Genomic DNA, 14,616 nt, shown 5'->3' with positions numbered 1-14,616 from the left:
ATTCCATTCTGGATTGTTGGGGTTTAAGGCTGATTGTTGTTTGGTGAAGTAGCTTATTTAACTAAATCAGTCCCAAACTTGCTTGTTGAAATAAAAATTGTGTGAAATGCCCAGGATAAACCCAGTGTTGCCTAGGTCCTGTTGTGATTCAGCCGCCATCATGACCATTTATTCCTAAAGCCAGTTTGTTCCTTGAGGCTGATGTCCTGGTCTCTGCTTCAGAGCTAACATAGACAGTGACAGTCAGTGACATCACAGGCAAGAGTGACTGTTCTTGAGTCACCATGAAAGTACCTTTACTGGACCCTCTATTTGGAATGAAATCTTGGATGTGGCACAAGTCCCTAGAGCACATATGTAAAGTGTTAAAATGAGGGACAGGACTGGTTCTGTGTATGCTGAGCTTGCATGTAAACAAAGTTTCAGCTGAAAATAGGAAAGGACCCACTGAAGCTGCAATAACGTGTGTCTATCTGCTTGGCGGCTAACACAACTGTCCACATGAATGTCTCTTTTACCGACCTCTGCAGTGGCTGGCCCCTCTCCAGGCAAGTCAGTTTAGCATGGAGTAGATGACACATATACTATCATATTTTATTATATACGTGTATAAAATCCTCAACAAAAGAAATGATGATAAAACAACAAGCAGAGAAAATAAACAAAATCCCAGGGCACGAGTTTGGTCATAAGCATTCCTTTTCAGCAAGGTGGGAACCGTGTGCCACCACCTCTCCTTATCGCTATGCCTGTAGTTTCTGCATCGCCGGCTCCAACCCACTTGCTGTGGAAGATGCAAAGAAAGAACAATTGACTTGTTTACCCTATCATCTCGCCTTCAGCACTGCAGGGCAGTTTTCTGAAGGAGTGTGTGCATGTTAAGTATTCTGGGTCATCTCAAGATGAGTAAGCCTACGGAGGATGTGCTTGGGTTCTGTGCAAACATTGCAGTATTTTATCTAAGTGACCGAAGCCTCTGCAGATTTTCATGTCCTCCAGGGGTCCCAGAATCCATGCTTTCATGGTGTTCAGGGCTCAGCAGATAGTGTCAGCAGTCACTTCATCTGGACAAAGCCATATTTTTAATGATCCTTTAGAACTAAAGCCCAATGAGCTCTTTGAAGTGGCACTAAAGCTCCTGTCGTTATCATTGCTGATAAAATGGCAGTGTTAACCTGAACAAATGCAAAATGTGTGAAGACAACCTCTTGACCACACTTTTTATATAAACAAACACCCCCACTGCTCATAAAAGAATGAACAAAATTCCATCTTAGACACTTGGAGGTATATCCACAGAACACACTTTTTAAAGTAAGTATTGGATTTGAGTGCCAAGTTTTCTTCACTTGCTGGCTATCTGAAAGCTTCAAGCACTGGATTTCATGCCTAGGCAGTGCAAATATAATTTGTTATAATGATCAGGAGAACTCCCAAAATTCTCCAGGTGCGAGGGAACTTAGATTGGGTCAGGTGATATTTGGACAAAGGAAGTCCAAAGGATGGAGGTGCTTTCTACACTTCAGAAATTTCAACTGTTAACTCCACTTGAAGAGCTACATTTCTTGTTTTTTTGTTTTGTTTTGTTTTGTTTTTTGTTTTATTTGTTTGTTTTGAAACAGGAGTTCTCTGTATTACTGCCCTAGCTGTTCTGGAATTTTCTCCGTAGACCAGGCTAGCCTCAAACTCACAGAGATCCACTAGTCTTTGCCTCCCAAGTGCTGAGATTAAGGTGTGCACCACCTCCACCCAACAAATTTTATTTCTTCACTACCCTTTTTTATGGTGCCTGGAATCAAGCAATTATCAAAATAAGAAAGTACAGAGAAAGGCTAACATCAAATTTATTTTATTGACTTTGTCATCAAACAAATTTTAAAAATTTAAACTGATAATAATTAAGATAAAATTACTTAGGTATTCCTTTTCTGAAATGTATACAATGTCGCTCAGATATTTTATGTGATGTTTTCTTTAGTGAAAGCTGATTTTGGTCTGATTATTTAGCCTGAAATGTCATAACATGCTATTTCATGTTTCTTCTTTCAGAATCAGAAAGGTATTATTCTTTGTAATATTTATTCATATAGAAAACTAGTAAAAGTATTTGACGGTGATTTTCAACATCTGCCTTCCTCGCCAGAAGTCATTATTATCACTATGCACAGTGACTATGCATTTTTGAAAATAAACATTATAACATTTTTTGAGTTCTATTTCTATAGTAAAACCTAGGGAAACTTAAATTTCTTCTCAGAAGGAATACATGGTTTATAAAATATAGTCATTTAAAATAGAGATTTTTTTTTTTGGCACAGAGTTCTAAGCATGTGGCTTTCCAGTTGTGTTTCACACAAGCTTTCTATGGATCTGTGTGGGGTAGCCGGGGACGGACATGCTCTAACTGTGCTTTCTTTCCCTGTCACGTGAGGGCCTAGCCGTATCTCAAGACAGGAACTCAAGAAAAGCCACATTGATGAGGGCAGAGAGCCTGTCTGTCACACTTAGCATGTTCTTCCCCTCTGTCCTTGTTAATTTTTGTTGTCAACTTGAAATGGCGTAGAGTCACCTGGGAAGAAGGAATCTCAGTTGAAGAATTGCCTTGCCTGCGGCCCACCATGTCTGAGAAGATTGTCATTATTGACGATTGCTGTGGGAGGACCTAGCCCACTGTGACCCTCACCATCTCTAAGGTGGGCCTCACCCTGTATAAGGAGGTGAGCTAGGCATACTCCTGAAAGCCAGCCTGGAACCTTCCTCCATAGTCTCTGCTTCAGCTCTTGCCCAGACTTCCCTGAGTGAAGGACTGAGACCCAGAAGTATAAGACGAAAATAACCCCTTTCCGCCTCTGCCTTGCTTTTTTGGTCAGAGTGTTTTGCCACAGCCACAGCCAAGCAGAGGAGGACCCCTTCCATGCTGCTTTGTGACCCTGGCTGTGGCCAAAGGGACTCTAGTAAAAACTATAGTAGTGGCTTCATTCAAAATGGAAACCCGGGGAAGTGTGAAAGAAAACTATCCAGAAAACAAATGACAAGTCAATAAATCTACAACTTAAAAAAAAAAAAAAACATTGATTTAAATATGAATCTTTAATGATTGTGTCCCACTGTTTCTCTGTGCCGTACTCCTAGATAGTACTCCAGAGAATAGAATCTCGTGTAGAAAGACAAATCTGCGTCACTACGTCATCGGAAGGTGAAGAGGTAACCAATCACAGACTAGTGCAAAGAGTGCGATTTCTCCCCAAAGTGCTTCCTCCTCCAAAGTCAAAGCCTGAAGACTCCCCATTTCCTTCGACATCGACAGTTTGTGCAAGTTTTCGCCCTTCCCAGCTTGGAGCTCTGGATGCCCTACAGGACAGTTTTACTACAGCAGGTAGTCAGAGATGCTTATGAACGGAGCCACCTCCCCTTTTCTCCCAGTATCACACAATCTAACACCCACGGTCAGTAGTTGCTTCCCCGTCTCCCCACTGGCCACGGGAGGTCCTGACAGGCAGGACTACCCAAAGCTGCCACCAAGTCTATAAACACTCTGAAATTGATTTTGCTCATGCAAATCTTTCTTTCTGTACCTAGAAGAAAAAGGGGAGGTGGAGACTATATGTTACTCCAAAGCTGTGGTAAACACAGGAACAGTGTAAAAGCTGTCTGAACCTCATCATTTCTGAGTCGTGCAGAGACTTGCAACCTACCCTCTGGAAGCTATGCTATTTCATCTGCCTACCATTCCAACCAGTATGCCACCGCTGCTGCACACTGAGGTCTCTGCTACGGGCACTGTTGTCCTTCACTGAGCGATCGGTCCATCAGCTCAGGATGGGAAAGGTGGGTGCTGGAGCGTAGGCCCCACCTCTAGCAGCTGACCTTCACCCCCCCTTAGAAAGATGGTCTCACTACTTTTAGCGCCATCCCCTTAAAAAACGGTCACTACAGATAAACATATTTTTTTCATAAATAAAAACTGAGGCATATTTGTAATATATTAAAATTTTCACCAACAAAGGTGTGTTAAAATCTTCAAGTTCTGTCATTCAAGTTCAATAAAGGCACACATTTTTTTCCCTTTCAGGTCTGCAAAGAATACATTTCCTAGTCATAAGTCACAAAAGTCGTTTTGTGGGACTTCCTTTGACTTTCCTCTTCTTGGGATAGATAAGTGCTCTTCAGTGGCTCGACTCTGCCACCCAAAGGATGTTTCTAGAGAGAGGGCTTTACGTGGATTCCACAGTCGATCAGATTTGAGTAACAATCCACAGCCCTGCTAGCTCATTCATCCCAAGTCTGCTTTGGCTTTTCCCATCATGGCTTCTCACTGCCGAAGCGGCCTTTCCTGTTCCCGGGTTCTGAAGCCCGTCGCACCAGCCTTGGTGGGGGTTTGGGTGGAACATCTTCAGTCAGACTGTCTTCCCTGTCTCGGCCGCACTGTTGGTCTTTGGAGAGCAGTGGTTCTCTCAGTACCCCCGGTGTCTGGGTGCCCCCCTCTTTACTGCGAGGTGCTGGAGGGGTGCCGGCCTGCACTCGTGCAGAGCCTACGTCCACCTCGTTCTTCCACTCCATTTTGTAGGCCTGGGAGGCTTTCTTTGAGAACTGATCTGGCAAAAAGCGCCTGGAGCGAGGTTGCAAATTGAGCACGGTGGTCCCTGGATCTATGTCCGAGTCGCTGCTGTTGCCGTCTGCCACAGAACAGAGAAGCAGTGTGGGCAAACAGTGCATCACAGAGATTGCACAGGTCAGAGCTGAACCCCAGTGAGTCCCTTCCCCTCCTGGGAGCCCTGGGGAAAGGGAAGCCAGAAGGCTCTCTCTAATTGCAGCTGAGTGGACTTGAAAGTCTATGTCACAAGAGTGCGCCCATGCTAATTCTTAAGCACTTACTTTAACTGCTAAATGCATTTGCCCGCTGACTTCATCTCATCCGCCTACATTTACAGTGAGGTTAAAGGTCCAACAGATATTAGCAAGTAAGAAGGAGGGCGGGAATTCGATCTGAGAAGCTCGGGCTCTGCCCTCAGCCGCTCCCATGATCCCCTCCAGAGGGCTCAGCTCTGCCTCTGACACAGGCAAGCAAACTAACAGAATTTTCTGCTATTTAGATTCATCCCTTCTGGAAGTTCACACGGAACTTCACTGATTTGCTTTTCATGTCCACAGCATGGACCAAAGCATCCATGTAAATTTCCTAAGTAAAAGGAAGAAGCATGATTAGACCCTCGAGCAAGGTGTGGATGCTAGAGATCCTGGGAGGACCAAGGATGAGACCCATCCCTGTCTACTAGCTGGCATCATCAGAACTGGATGTTTCTCTGCACATGCAATGGCGACAAGACCAACAGTCACTAAAAGTCACTACCTTGGCTTCCATTTCCAATGCTTCCTGTTTCTCACTCCTCCCTCTATTGCCAGAAGCAGCCTTTAGCCTGTCTCTGGCTTGATAAGTTCAATAAACAGACAAGGGAGGTTTGCAAAGGGGTTTAAACTGTTGTTAGATTCCATATTTTAATAAAACGAACCCTAATGTCATCCTGGGCTTTACAGAAAAGAGCCTGAAGATTACCATCAAACAAAGAAATAACATCTATGATCTATGCTATGAAAATTCATTAGCATTACTGTACAAGTGTAAATGTTTATAAATCTTCAGATTTACAACCTTTTATTTACAGTTTCATAGGTGCACAGTAAAAGGATTTGCTTTTGCTATCCTTCAGGGGTCATTGTGAAAAACAAGTGATTGGATTAGTTAGAATATGCACAGAGATCTACTAAACAAGGTCACGATGCTAAGAAAAGGGAGCCTGATGCTACTTGAGGTTCACAAGTGACTGAGCTCATCCTCAAGGAAGAAAACTGGAATGTTTTATGTTATAAGCATTAGCAAACAGACAGAACAGCATTTCTGCTTCCGACAGAGTCATTACCTTCATTTGGGATCTTCTTCTTCTTCTTCTGGAGTGTCTCTGGAAGCTTTGTATTTTTAGGTAAGGATAAATACCGGGAGGTTGAAGCAGAAGCCTGTGAAAGAAATAGAAAACAACATTCAGATGACAGAAATGTCACCTACTGCGTATTAGAAGCTAAACTTGGTGACAAAACTCGATTTTTAAAATAGGATTTTAGTCCTTTGTTCCAAAGTTACTTTTTTAGATACCATAACCATCATGCTTCAACAACGAAATGCCTTCCAAACCCAATGGCCGATCAATAGAAAGGAAAGAAAATAGATGGGGCCATTAGGAAGGTGAAGGCCACTGGCTCTTAAAGAAAACTGACATCCTCATCTATAGAAGTTATTCATAAGAAAGATGTGGAATATCTGGGGGAGGGGAAATATTAACATGTGGTAATTTAAGTTTCATTTATTCCAATCAATCTTAAAATGAAGGAATAGCAAAATGTTGCGAAATCAGCTTACTAAGATTCTGAACATCTGTCTTTAGTTTCTAGGAATAACTTTTAACAATAACTGCTGCATATCGCACATAGAAAAACCTTCTCCTGTTTGTATACTTCTGATGCTTCAACACAGAATTTTACTGAAAATAGGCACCTGTCATGTTATATCGTCAGTAACTGTGTCATTGTCAATGGTTTCTCTTATCTACTGAAAAGTCCCTGCCCAGCTGGACTTTGGGGCAAACTGCACCGTGAATGCTCACCTCCCCTGGCACTCCTGGCTTCTTGTATCACCAAGGAAGGTGATACTTGCCTGACATCAGCAGTTTGGACCCTGGGTACCTATTCTTGGATGGCTCAAATGTAATCATGGGCCGCATGATGGTCAAAGGCCAAGGGAGTGTGCAGCAGTGTGCTCAGGAGCTTGTTGCCTAGAGACAGCACAGCTTGCCTAGTTTATACACACACGATGTTCACACCTCAAAGCCACTCAGCAACATGTCCTCAGACTGGATCTCAGCGGTCTATACAAATCACTGTATCATTATCCATACAAAACGGATCTAGCCATTCTGATTAAAATTATGTTTTGATTATGCCTGCCAGCTTCCTTCTTTGGCTTTTAAAACATCTATTTTCTTTTCTCCAAAGCACTTACTGCATTTATGTATAACAATATATATGAATATGTATATAACTACATATCTAACTATATCTATATATATTCGATTGCTGGTGATTTACCCCTCTTCTAGCATAAGAATCTAAGAATCTTAGGCATAGGAATCTGTTCATTTTATTCTCCAATGAATTCCACATGTCTAAGACTGGCAAGGATATAAAATAAATAGAGTGATATAGGCTTATAGACCCTACACATCAGAGGTAGAGTCAGGAGGATCAGGAGCTCATAAGAATCCTTGGCATTATAGTGAGCTCAAGGTCAGCCTGGGTTACAGAAGATTTTGAGTAAATGAAACAAAAACAAAAGAAATAATATAAAAGGAACAAACTATAATTTGTATTTTTTCTTTTTTGAATGTACGTTTCACTCTATTGCCTAGGCTGGCCTCCAGTAGCTCTCCTGCTTCATTCAGCCTTTAAAGTAGTTGGAGCTAGAGGAGATCAACTCTGCGCATGGTAAAAATGACTTTATTATTTATCCCAGCCTAGGGTATCTGGGAATTGGTCCTCAGCAGCCATTCGACTGGCAGAGCCAAAGTTCCTTCCTGTCAGCTGGTCAGTGGAACAGCTGAGGACTCTGTCCTTGGAATCTTTGTGCTTCTGAAGGCAACACTTGCCCTGCGCTCCCGGTTTAAGCTGTTGTCCTTCCTGAGGCTCTCCCGAAGGCTGTGCCGTCTGCGGATCAGGATCTCCTTGGCCTGCCTCTCGCTGGTATCTGCTGTCAGGTTGTGTCTGTTATATGATAAGGTCTGAAATGACAACGCACACAGGACATTTTTACCAAGCAATCCACCATTTCTCCTCAAGTTCAAGCTTCACTTTCCTTTGGGCTTACATCACTGCAGTCAGCTTCTTTCATTTTTGGACAAGACCAAAATGAAAATCCAGAGTCCCAATGTGTAACACTCAGAGTTTGAAAGAATTTATCCTCCCGGAAATCAGTGAGTATGTTTTTCTTCATTGAAAACTGTGAACTTTGTGAATTAGAAAAGTAATTTCCTTCATGAATACCTTGTCTGCTTTCTATGTATCCAGCCATGATTAATAGGTAAACAAGAATCATTTTCAAATCCAATCTGTACTGAGTAGAGACAGATTGATGATATGAGTCATACTGACACTTGGTGGCACCACATCCTTAGACTAATATCAGGGCTGTCATTATGAGACGTTCTGTCATCGCCAGCAACTATCACCTCTAAATGAAGGCTACCCAGCTCATACCACATGCAACAGAATTAGTACTTAAGTTCACTTCCTCATAGAATTGGCATGGATGTCTTGAAAACATTCCATGTCCCGAAATAGCCTAGGTCCTGCAGGCCATGGAAAGGTGACGTGGTGTCGATTCCACTTCTGTCTCAAGAAGTTTCCTATCTAGTTGGCCATCTGCATCTAATAAAGCCACAAAAACAAATGCTCAATTAGCTGCACTGCATAAACCCCACGTGTTATCTGATCTAGAATAGGACAGGGATAGTACGATGGTTCTTGATGAGAACTTAAATATGGGAAGCTCTGGGCCAGCTAACAGGAAGCAGGGGCTGGTTCTAAGTATAGAGAAACAGTACACACTACACAGGCCACGGCCTGAGGACAGACTTTCTCTGAAAGTCTGGAGTGAGTGGATGGATCGAATGTGGGATAGTGATGGATGAAGTGGGGCTCAGTAGTAGGGGGTCCCAAACTATGTTGAAACAACTGTTGTTTCATTTCATTTTAAAGAGAAGGCTGCTGCCCTTGAAAGAGCTTTTGAGAAATGGGCAGAATAACATGGATGAAGTAGTGGCAGCCTGAAGGAATGCCCACCAAGTCTACAGGTGTAAACTCTGAAGAAATGAGGATGATCTCTGCCAAGTTGAGTGTGCCTCAGTTTCTTCATCTGTGAAATGGAGACAACAATAGCGCCTAGCACATGAGGGGTTAAAGGAGTCAAGAAAAAGAGTGTGCTAAATGACACTTGGAAAACAGCAAGACCCTGGGATCATTAGCATGTCATTAACATATGATTTGAATATCATTAGAATAGGCTATTAACAATGGGAAAACAGTGAAAGAAAGGACTCTGAATATATAAAGAAAGAAATTCTAGCACTTTATGAAAACAGAGTTGTTCTATTTACAGTCTAAGCTATAAAACTTTTTGAAAAAAATCTGTATTTTGTTATCTCGATGTGTGTGTCTGTGTGGGCATATGTGCACATGTGCAGATGCCCCAGAGACACTGGATTCCTCTTGAGCTGGAGTTACAGGTGTTTGGGGGCCACCCTGCATGGGGGCTGGAAATAGAGGTCAAGTCTTTCTGGAAGAGCAGAAGAGCTGCCGAGCTATGGCCTCAGCCCTATAAAGTACGTTCAGATCTAAAAACAATCAGATCATAACTGGCCTGCACATCAGTCCTTATCTCTTAAACTTAAGCACCTGAGGCCCCTTTGATTCCTCAGTTGAGGTGTCTGGGAGAACTTAGGAAGTCTCCAGGATGGGACGCCGGGAGAGGGTCCGAGAGAACAAGAGAGGATGCCCCATGTGGCGCTCACGGGGGGGAGGGGGGCAGTGCTGTGGCGGAGCAGGTGTGCTACAAAGATATCCATTTACAGTACCCAGCTGGAAAGCATATTTTCAGCCAAAATCAAGTATGTACTTTGGTGCATAGCTTTTTCCTACCCGCTGCCGGATTTGATAGAGGTTCCTTGATAGTATCTCCCTAATTTCATCCATCTCGCCTGGTGTGAGCTTCCTTATTTTCTCTTCACGGCAATCGCTGTAGAAGTTTAAGAGGGAAAGGTATTTTACCTTTAGAAGTGTTTCAGAATCATTGAATTTCTTCTTTGGTGTTAGAACATTGTGATTTTGGATAAGATTATAGTTTTTAAAAGGAGTGATTAGGAATTGCTCAATATTTTCAAATATTCTTAATATTTTTTTAAAATACTCAGTTTTAGAATAATTAAGTTTCTGAAACTTATTTCCACGGTAAAATTCATTACTGGTAAGTTTAACTGTGCATGAGTTTTCCCAGAGTTGACTATTACATCATGTTCCCACAACCCCAATGCTTGTGGTGTAGCCTGGACTGACTTAAATCTCACCATCCTGAGACCTTGGCCTCAGTACCCTGTGACTGCAGGTGTGTGTTACCATAGCCAGCATCTCGTGTGATTAGTTTTAAGAAGAAGGACTCATGGTGTTATCAATTCGTTATTGCTAGCCAAAAGTAATGCAGGAGCAGTCATTCCAATAGAAATTTAGTTGGCTATATTTTATTGAGCCTTGTCCCCATGGATTATGAACTGAGTTCTTGTGGAGTGACACCCAGGCCTCTACAGTCTTTCATTCTCCTGACGTGTTTCCAGGGTGCAGCCAGAGTCGGTGTCTGTTCCCCCCAAGCCTAAGTCCATTACTGTGATTGGTCAGCAAGGAAACAGCTGTATGCTGTGTATACACACAGTAGCCAACCTAACATGTGTGGAAAACAGTCCATGTGACCCGGCTGAGAGAACTGTAACTCAATTTCAACCAGTACTGAACTTCCAAGACTGATTTGACAAAGGCAGGGGGATCCTCAACATGACTGTAATTTTGGACTTGGCATTCTCAGTATAGCACAGCATACGGCATAATGTGACGTAAAACATGACACATGAACACCCAGAGCTGTCTTCCAACCAGAATCTCAATCTGTTCTGGGATCTTAAGTCACCACCCGAGGACTTACATCAGCAATACTATTATTACCATCCTAATAATACTGCTACTATCACAGGTTTCAAAACGCCTACTTATTGATAGGGTATTAGCGTCACTCTGCAAAGCGATACTCACTTAAGAGATGCAAACGAGGGCACAGTGCTTATCATGCCCGTCTCCGCCATCTCGATGGCGTGTTTTATCTCAAGCTTTTTGTATAAAGACACGATGCTAGACTTAGGTTGGTTTTCCCGAATCAGGAGCTTTCGAAGGTATTTGTCATCAAATTTCTTAAACCTATAAATAAGTAAAGTCAGAATTCGGATCAATGAATACCTCATTGAATAAGTAAAAACATAGAAAATTTAACTGGTCTTATCATATGCATATTTTTATATATGCTTTTGTGTGTTCATATATATACATGTATATACAGTGTAACTAACAAGCATCCAAATGCTGTAAGCCATGTATTCAAACTGAACCAATCTTCCTAGCCCTCCCCCGACCTCCACCAGGTCAAACTCTTCAGCATCCTGTGTAATAGTTCTCTTCTGTATTTCATGTCACTGGCTGACGTGTCCCAGCAAACATTCTTTTGTTGAGGTCCTGATTCCTAGCGCATCTAGGACTGAGACCATATGTGGTGACATGTTCTTCACGGATATGATCAATCTGAAATGAAGTCATTAGGGTGGGCTCTCCTTAGTGTGACTGGCACACTGGTAAGAAGGGTGTGCTTAGTCACAGATACACAAAAAGATGTGTGTCAAGGGACACAGAAAGCCCTGCCCTCTGCAAGCACACAACAGCAGCATCTCCTTCCCTTAGAGCCCCTCAAGGTGAATGAATGGATGTTGGGCGCTGTGGACCCCCAGACCCTGAATTTCCTGAGAACAACTTGCTTACAGCTGCTCTGAGCAAAACAGCTTGTTTTCCTGTGTTTGCAGCTGCTCTGAGCACGAGACAGGGGAGTGATTTCTGGTGGCTGCAGCTGAAGATCCTGAGAGCTGGGGTGTGGCCAGAGCCCTATATAAGCTGCCCCTGAACACACTAAAGGGGGCATTCTTGTATCAAGGATGACCCGTGACCCCATGTCTCTGTCTCTCTGTGCTTATGTGTTTAAATCTCCAGCCTAGTTCCTGGCTCGTGTCCAGTCCCATAGCATGGGCGTTACAAATGAACACTGTGAACACCCTGTTGTTTGACTTTATATTCCTCCTAAAAGGGAGACAAGCCATTTCTGTTGTTTAAACCACCTACTGTGTACAACCTTGCTATGGTAGCCCGGGCCGAACTAGCATTCCCTACTACTCAATGAGCAATCAATCGCCTTAAGTTCTACCCTCAAATGGAAGCACACAAAAGTGTTCACTTCTCACCATCTCTAGTGTTATCACTGTGATCCCGGATGCATCTGATTTGTTCCCCTGCACGCTGATACTGATTTGGGACCCTAATACGTGTCTCTGGCTCTGTAGTGTATTCCCAGCCCAGACACTAGCATCCCTGCTGGAAATGTCATCTGCGTAGCAGCACGACAGCACACAGTTGAGTGCCTGAGCATAGCTCTGCCCCTCGGTGCAGTACTGCTCCTCGTGGGGTCCTTCCTATCTCGGACACTTGTCACCTGTACTCTGAGGGGGGTTATATTCATTGTCCCACCTACTAGGAATGTTTTCTTATATAGCCTTTATGTCTCTCAGCAACATCAGAAGTAATTATCTCACAAGCACCCCCCCAAGACAGACTCTGCCCCCCGTTCTTCCTAAGGCAGCTACTTCCATCCTGTTCTAGCTGCACGCTCCTTCATGCTCTCCCTCCTCTCTCACTTCTCAGATGTACTTTGCCTAGATGACCTCTGCCCTTTTCCTAGTCTCTGGGATCAATAATGTTACTTGTTTGGGTGAATAGCCTCCTACTGATCTAATGACCGAAGAGGCTTACTCCTGAAGCCTGGATCCAGTGTGTCCATCCCATCATAGCCACACACCATCATATCTATGAAGTGGTAGGAACCGAGGTGAACAGCGAATAAGGTAGTTATTTTACCCCCACAAGCTCTGACAGGATCGACTGACTACCATCGAGCCCACAGCAGCAAGAACAAGTCCAAACCCCACCCCGATTAGCTCAGCCCAGTCCAGCCCAGCCCACTTGGAGCTTCTTGACTCACACAATTTAATAATAAATGACTGCTATTTTGATCCACCAGCTTTGAGGATGGCTTGTTACGTAACACTACATGCCAGTATACAGGTAAAAACAACATGCAATAAATGATCCTTGAGAAAGACGTAAGTATGTACCATTGATTCGCCAACAACCCAAAGAGGTTTATTGGCACACCTGTGTCATGAATGAAACCAATGTGAACCAGCTTTCTTGGCACTGGCCCTTTGTTCTAAATACTGGAGGGATCTGAATAATTAAAGGGCTACCCTGAATACACCGTGCTAGTGACCCACTACTATTTGAAGGCTGGGTCTACTCCTTCTAATGTTTATTTTGAATTTTCTGTTTTAGGCTCACGAAGTCAGGATTCGCAACAATAATACAAAGTCTCCAGCACTTCTCATATGACTATTATTGTTTTAGATTTCTTCCCGGAGATAAACAAATGGGAGAGTGAACACGGATGGGAGAGGCAGCTGTTCTCTCCTGCATGGGGCGTGCATGTTTTCTTATTGCTTTCTTCCCCTCTCCCACGCCTCTGCCAAGCTCCACACAGGTGTTCTCTTTCGCATCATTAGACTCCCGGTTGCGGGGCCTGAGCAAGGTCTCCACTGTGTCACCTTTCATTCTCTTCTCAAGTGATCAAGAGCCTCGAGAATTCACTACCAGGGCCAACGAGATTCGGTAACACTGGGGCTCTGGAGGACAGGGAAAGACATCCAACATGCTCAAACCATGCCTTCTTCTTTTGGTATGTTTGTTTTAGCAGTGGCAATGGTTCTGTACCCACCGAAGAGGTTCTGTGTAGAATTGATTTTAAAATGGTTCGTGTCAAAGCCCAGTCTCCCATACCCACTTTTCCGGCGATTGTACAGTAGGCGTGACAATCAAGAAAATGCTTTGCAGTTGGTGTGGTGATCGAACATGGAAACCTGAAATGCTTATGGATTAGTTAAGACTATTTGTTCCTGATTCAGAAAGACATAAAATGGCAGCAGTTGCTTCCAAATATAGGTCAAATGTTGGCACTGTTCTTGTTCATGTCCACAGTCCAGCTATGGCTTCCTTGGGAAGTCTGCCTGCAAGACATCCATGGACCTCAGAGACACGAGTTGCCTGAGACACAGGGCACAAGTACTCCCTCTGACCTTCACCTGAATTCCACTTCCAACTCACATGATCACAGTCTCACCCCTCCCCCTTCTTGGGCTGGTGAGGATTTCTCATCAGCTGGACACAAACTAGAGCTATCTAGGAAGAAGAAACCTCCACGGAGAATATGCCTTCATAAGATCGGCATTTTCTTGATTAATGATTGACCTGGTAGAGACCGGTCACAGATGGGTTGTGCCACCCACGTGCAGGGGTTCCTGGCGGTGTAAAAAAAAAAAAAAAAAAAAAAAAGCAGGCAGAACTAGCTGTGAAGAAGGAGCCAGGAAGCAATGTATCTCCATGGTCTCTGTTCCTGCCTGGAGTTCCTGCCTTGACATCCCCCTCATAGTCCACTGCAAGCTAAACAATGAAATAAAGCCTTCCCTCCACACATTGCTTTGGGTCCTGGTCTTTATCACAGCAATAGAAAGCCAAATAGGACAGCATCTCTTTTTCCTAATAGTGCCTAGGGGTTGCTGACCTAGCGTGCACTTACACATGTGTGCACGCTCCCTACTTGGATGC

The 14,616-nt window shown here is 43.5% G+C and overlaps 1 protein-coding gene across 1 annotated transcript in view; it reads right to left on the bottom strand.

Annotated features, from left to right (window-relative positions):
- Nucleotides 1-1,741: 1,741 nt before the first annotated feature.
- Slc9a2 (solute carrier family 9 member A2) overlaps nucleotides 1,742-14,616 on the bottom strand; it is an 83,869-nt gene continuing 70,994 nt past the window's right edge. Inside the window, exons 8-12 of the mRNA XM_057751984.1 lie at nucleotides 10,900-11,061; nucleotides 9,742-9,838; nucleotides 7,695-7,826; nucleotides 5,919-6,012; nucleotides 1,742-4,676 (exon numbers count right to left, since the gene is read on the bottom strand). Coding sequence (XP_057607967.1) covers nucleotides 4,303-4,676; nucleotides 5,919-6,012; nucleotides 7,695-7,826; nucleotides 9,742-9,838; nucleotides 10,900-11,061 — 859 coding nt within the window. The 3' untranslated portion in view covers nucleotides 1,742-4,302. The remainder of the gene's footprint in view (nucleotides 4,677-5,918; nucleotides 6,013-7,694; nucleotides 7,827-9,741; nucleotides 9,839-10,899; nucleotides 11,062-14,616) is intronic.

The sequence above is a fragment of the Chionomys nivalis genome, chromosome 19 (assembly GCF_950005125.1).
Source record: "Chionomys nivalis chromosome 19, mChiNiv1.1, whole genome shotgun sequence".
In the NCBI taxonomy this organism is placed as follows: Eukaryota; Metazoa; Chordata; class Mammalia; order Rodentia; family Cricetidae; genus Chionomys; species Chionomys nivalis.
Note: the sequence above shows the minus strand (reverse complement) of the source record. Positions and strands in the feature narration are given on the sequence as shown.